At 47.0% G+C, this 6,000-nt stretch overlaps 1 protein-coding gene and 1 non-coding gene across 2 annotated transcripts; both read right to left on the minus strand.

Annotated features, from left to right (window-relative positions):
* Window positions 1-483: 483 nt before the first annotated feature.
* Window positions 484-3,205, minus strand: RPS20 (ribosomal protein S20). Its single transcript, XM_086472557.1, has 4 exons — window positions 3,107-3,205; window positions 1,916-2,015; window positions 1,111-1,184; window positions 484-708 (listed from the first exon to the last, which is right to left on the minus strand). The coding sequence occupies exons 1-4, from the start codon at window positions 3,107-3,109 to the stop codon at window positions 526-528; spliced, it is 360 nt and encodes a 119-aa protein (XP_086328683.1). The 5' UTR covers window positions 3,110-3,205; the 3' UTR covers window positions 484-525.
* Window positions 1,261-1,325, minus strand: LOC147414536 (small nucleolar RNA U54). Its single transcript, XR_015183871.1, has one exon. It is a non-coding gene; the product is annotated as a small nucleolar RNA U54 (small nucleolar RNA).
* Window positions 3,206-6,000: the final 2,795 nt, after the last annotated feature.

Raw genomic sequence — 6,000 nt, forward strand, 5'->3', positions numbered from 1 at the left:
CGTGATTTTACAAGCAAGGCTGAAGAAAGAACTTGCTAAATTCAATGTATTCACCACCGACCATGAAGTTTCGTTAACTAACATCCTCAGGATCCATTGACTGTGAAAAGCATGGGAGGGAAAAAAAAAGCCAAGCAAGCTAAGTGTCACTTCAGCCTTGCAAAAACTAAGAATTGAAAATTTGGTAATTTACCTAAACATCAATTTTAATGCTTGTCTGCGCATGGACTAAGATTTCAGCCAAAGTTAAATCCTATACGGAAAATATATTTTTAATAATTTAAGTGCTGCACGTCCATATAGTCCCCAACCTCCCACAATGCACAAGTTTCATCTTCCTGATGTTTACAAACGGCATATTCTTCCTCGAATATCGTACAATCCTGACACACAGCATTCTGAGTACGATCTCTGTTGTCCTTCTTCACGAAAATCACCAAAGGGCTACCCAAGACTCTTGGCACACACAAAACCAAACAGCAATGAAAATTTGCGAATCAAACTTTATTCAACGACGCCCATCGTTTAGGCATCGGCGATAGTAACTTCCACTTCGACACCCGGTTCGATGCTGATGGAAGTGATCTGCTTCACGATCTCGGACGGGCTGTGTAAGTCAATGAGCCGCTTGTGGATACGCATTTGGAAACGATCCCAGGTCTTGGAACCTTCCCCACAAGGCGTCTTCCTGGTAGTGATTCGCAGAGTCTGAAGAAAAATCAGAAACACGGGGTATTCGGGTGATGCGTACACAAGGCTCATCTACAATCAAATCCATCCACCTAAAAATACTGTGTGGTAGCTGCGTCACCGGAAGGTTACTTCTGAAGTTACGTTCTACTGATGTTAACACTCCTGCACTACATTCAATTTAGTTTAAAAAAAAAAAAATCACTATTAGAATCGATTGAAGGACAGCAAAGCCCCTCCCATGTTCAATGTGTTTTGCACTGAAGTTGCCCAAAGTGTCAAAGCACTATGAAGTCACTATCTGTTTACCCTGGGTCACCTTCAATTTAGCAGTACTGCTTTTCACCTCAACTTTTTTTTTTAAAGATGTCTTAAATGCATATTTGCAGAAAAAAAACGAACTTTTAAGACGTTAAGTACCTTGGTGGGCATTCGAACAGGTCCTTTCACCTTCAGGTTTTTTTCCTTAGCACCTCTGATCAAGTCAGCACAGACTGAAACAAAAAAATACAAAATAGCTCAAGTTTATGAGCATTTTTTTTGCTTGTTCAGTGAAGCTTTCAAACCAGATGTTGGCTCAGAATAGCGTATGAAGTGATCATTGCTGTTCATTTCACAGGTTGTCCTCACAGCCAACGACAAGAAGTGGAAGCGTTACATCATGTTACAACAGCAGCAGCAAAAGCCATTACTACAAGTTTAAGTTGTATGTAGGGTGCTATCAGCATGAAGGTCCTGCACCGAACAGTGATCCTACAGCATTTACATTACATGACTAAAACACTGGCAAAGCTGGTTCCTCAACAAGATTAAATAATTTCTTAACATTAAAGTTCTAAACTAAACTCTTAAAAACAAAGAGTGATGCAACGCCAACCAAGAAACCGGTACCTTTCAATTCTTACACATTCAAGTAAGCGACAATTAAAACCCCCACAGGAACTGAAGGGAAGGAGCTGTGCTCTCTTACGTCGGTCATTAAGACATGAAATGTTCAGCGTGACGACAAACCCCAAACACCACCTTCCATTAAAACCTAAAGCACAATCCACTCGTCAGCGTAGGAAGCGCTTTGGGCTGACTTTGTCGGCCAGGTCCCACAGAGGCAAACGCTGCCATCGTTCATTACAGCTGGCTTCAATACACTCTGTTTTACAAACCATTACACACGTCATTAGCTACTTAACAAGTACCCCAGTTAAAGGAAAAATAAAGCACCACTCACCCTTCTCAAGTGATTTGACATTGCGACTCGTCAACGTAATTCTAATGCGATGGATCGCTACCTCTTGTTCCACAGGTGCTTTGCCAGTATCTTTAAACGCCTAAAACGATGAAGTCACAGACGTCACATGCTACGGCCAACGCCAGTTAATGCCACCCGCGGCCTCGTAGACTTCTACAGCGCAAAGAGCCATTCAGCTCTGGGGCCGTTTTCTTCTGCTGACCAGATGCCATATCCAGAGGCACGGTGGCATGAAAGAAATGGTGGAAATAGAAAGGAAGGGCAAACTCCTAAGTGCTCGGAGGAAAAGCGGTTTTGTAGTGCCTAACTGCACCTCACAGCAGGAATTTGCCCAACACAGCGGGCTGTCCAGTCACCAGCACTCCTCGCCTTCAAAAGTAAACGCTTTTCACATCATCTTACAACTTCACCTCACCACGAATTAAGTCACAAAGATACCAGCAAAGCAGCAAGCGGTGGACTTGGCAGCGTTGGGTTAATGGCTGGACTGGATGATCTTAAAGGTCTTTCCCAACCTAAATGATTCTGCGACCCTACAACAGCAAAAAGAAAAAAGGGCATCTGGCCAGCCAGACTAATTCGGCCACTCAGGGAACTGATTTGAGGAGCTTATGCAATTAAATGCTTCCAAATAATTAAGGTGGACCGAGTGATTTGATGAAATAAGGGAAAATACGAAGGAAGAAAGTTTTACAAAACCGCAGATGAAATATGGCACCTCTCGCATGGATGAGGCACTACCTGTCGTATCAGCTGACGCCCATTCCTCCAAAAAAAGCCGATTTTAAGGCCAAACGCACGAGGCCCTGTCACCACCACTCATGCCGGGCTGGGCTCGCCTCCTCTCTGCCCGCGCTTCCCCGCGGAGCCGCCTCGCCTCTACGGCGGCCCGGTGCCTCCCGGCCTCCCCGCCCGCCCTCCCTCCCCTCAGGCCGCCTTTGGCGGGGCAGGGGAGCTCCGGGGAGACGCTCCAGGAGCTCCCCCAGCAGCAGGGGATCCTCCACGCACCGCCCCCCCCCCCCCCCCCGGACACGCAGCCCTGCCCCGGGGACGAGGCCCAGCACCGGCGGGGCACACGCGGCCGCCGGGGCCTGGCGGCCATGCGGCGCTGGCGGCCGCAGCCCCTCTCCCCGTCCCGTCTCCCCGCTCCCTCGGCGCCCCCCACCTCACCATAGCGGCAACGGAGCCTTCCTGACCGACTTATTCCCGGGCGAGGGGCGGCGCAGGGCCCAGCGAACAGCGGTGAGCCAGGAGGCGGCGGCGGGCGCAGAGGAGGGCGCAGCGGCCGCCGGGCGCTTATATAGCGAGCGGCACCGCCTCCATCCGGGCCCTGCGAGACCTTTCACCCGCCCGGAAGCACCGGGGAGAGGACGCCATGTCAGCCTGGCCCGGCGGGGCCTGCTGCGCGGCGACCCCGCAGGTGCTAGTCGGGGAGAGGGGGCTGGAGAGCGGCTCCGCCCGCCCAGCCGGGCTCGGCGGTGAGGGGCAGGGGCGGCTGGGCTGCCGGCGGCAGGGCTGAGCTCCGGGGCCCGCCGCGGGACGTGCCGAGCGGGCCGGTCTCTGCGGTGAGGGCGGTTGCGGGGAAGGCGGCCGTGCCGCCTGCGCCGGGCCCGGTGGGGCACAGCGGTGTTCCCCCGCGAGCAGCGGGCGCTCCGAGGCGCCTTTAGGCGGGTTGCGGCTTGGGCTGGAGGGGGACGACCGGGATGCGGTGTGCGAGCGAGTCGCGGCTTCCAGTGAGAGCGAGCCCCTTCCCGTCTCAGCCTTTTTTTTGTGATTATTTCTTTCTTCTTAGTTATTACTGAAAGCGGAGGTGCGAGAACAGAAGCTTTCATTAAAAGTGCCCGTTTCATTCATTCTTAAATTTAAGAGTTTAAATGCATTTTTGTGTATTGCGGTCCCTTTGTTTATTCAGGCTGAGCGTCGGAGGGATGTGTTTTCCTGAGATCGGGCCCTGATGCCGTCAGTCCCACCCCAGCACTGTGCTGAGCGTACCGGCTTCCAGTCACATCGCTGCTTGACAGAGTTATTGAACTGGAAAAACAAAAGTTGTATGTTATGAAATGATGGCCTGTAGTAAGGTCACTTTTAAAATATCCTTTAAAAATAATATTTTAATTCTAATTTGGGGTTTTGTCCAGGAATCATAGATGTGTGTAACATTTGCAAAACTACTGCCACCTTTGGAAGCTTACTAATTACTACAGCTACTTAAAGAAGCCTGCTTGGTGTTTTATTACGAACTTACTTTTGCTGCCGCACTGCACTTAATGTAATTATTTTTTTCCCTTACGGAATGCTTTGTAGGTCTTCATGTGGTCCTTAAACCTCACGTGATGGAGATAATGGAATAATCAGCATACAGAACTTGTGATGCTCAGTTTGACATTTGTTTTGCACTTAGGTCACTCGTACTTGCTCTTTGACATCTCTGGCTTACTAATAACTTCTTTGGACTAGATGCTGTACTCTGATAGAGCAGTTCCAACAAACACGGGTACAGAAGTCGCCGTTCTGCCGCTGCTCCCTGAAATGCAGCGGTGTCCATTGCCAGTGGAGGTCAGTACTTGAGAAATTTGCTTTGATAGTCCTGTTTCTCTGGCCTCTTCCTCCCTGCAGTGAGAGCAGCAGTTGGTTCTGGTGGTTTGTTTTCTGAGCCGTTTAACAATTATATTAACAATTTTGAACTCACTTATGCCTAAGGAGCCCATGTTTAATCTGTTATCAGCTATTCCAACTACTTCCTGAGGAAGTTTTCCATCTATAAGTGTTTTATGTTCATCACTCTTAAATACATGACCTCACACTGATCATGCTGAAACACAATTTCCCAGTAATCCAGATAGTTCCCAATCGGCAATCTTGCTACATTATTTACTTAGAGCTTTTATGAATGTTCTTAATAAACTGTATTTCCAGATAAAGTGTTGAGTAGCTTGCTGCCAAGAACTAATTCCTGGGGGAATCCAATCAGAAATATGTCTGAGTCCTCACTGGTGACACAAACCTGTAACCTCAGTTTTAGCGTGCTTCCCGTGTGCACAGCCATGCTAGTGCCTGTGTCCTGCTGAACAAGTCCATGGACAAACGTGTTCTGTCAACACAGTTCCTGTTGTCTACCAAACCTATCCTGGAATTGCATGAGGAAGAAAGTCAATCTGAAAAGATACATTTTCCGTACATTTAAGCTGTGTAATTTAAGTAGAATTTCCTCATCTATTTCTTGTTCCTACATCAAGAATTCCTTTTTTTCTTTTTCCCTGGGATTAATGCAAGTTTGACAGTAAGTTCCTGAATTTGTTCCTTTATTACTTTTTTTTTTTTGGCACCACCTCAGCTTTCTTTGAGATTTTTTTTTCCTGAGCTTCCCAAGATTTCTCAAAGCTTATGGAAAATCCACATTAACAGCACACAAGTCCCCTTTGCCAGCTCCTAAAATTCTTGGATGCAAGCTATATCTGGAGCTGCTGATTTAAAAAACGCCTTACTTCTGTTCCTATGTTTAAGGCTTTCCTTAGCTATTGTTAGAATTTTCTGATACATGTTTTTCTCCACAAATGTAGAACAGAAATTTATCTGAACTTCCTGCTTTCTCTGAAATACACTATGAAAAAATACTCCATGCTAGTCACATGAGTAAATATCCATTGTAAATACAGCTTTTTGCTTTCCTTCCGAATAGTCTGTCACTCTTAGCTTCTGATTCAGATTTTGTTATGCCTGGTTTTCCTTTGGTTTTATAGTTGTTTTAATGTAGGGGTTTTTTCCCTCCCCAGCTAATGTGAGTTTGGACTTGCAACACGCCTTTGCCATATGGTTTTAGATGAAGCTTCCAGGAGTGTTTCCCTCGTGTTAGGTAATTCGGAAGATAAACAACTAAGAAGCAAGACATGCTTTTAACATGACTTGGTGTTGTGTAGCAGAAACAATTTCATACCAGATTTCATGATTTATCACGTAGAATGTTGTTCTGTGTGCATTCATGACACTTGCTTTTTATAGATTACTGGGGCTTTTTTCTCACATCCTTTCACCAGTTTGTCCTTCAGAAACAGTAATGAACGGAA

This window comes from Leptosomus discolor, chromosome 13 (genome assembly GCF_034619465.1).
Source record: "Leptosomus discolor isolate bLepDis1 chromosome 13, bLepDis1.hap2, whole genome shotgun sequence".
Lineage (NCBI taxonomy): Eukaryota > Metazoa > Chordata > Aves > Leptosomiformes > Leptosomidae > Leptosomus > Leptosomus discolor.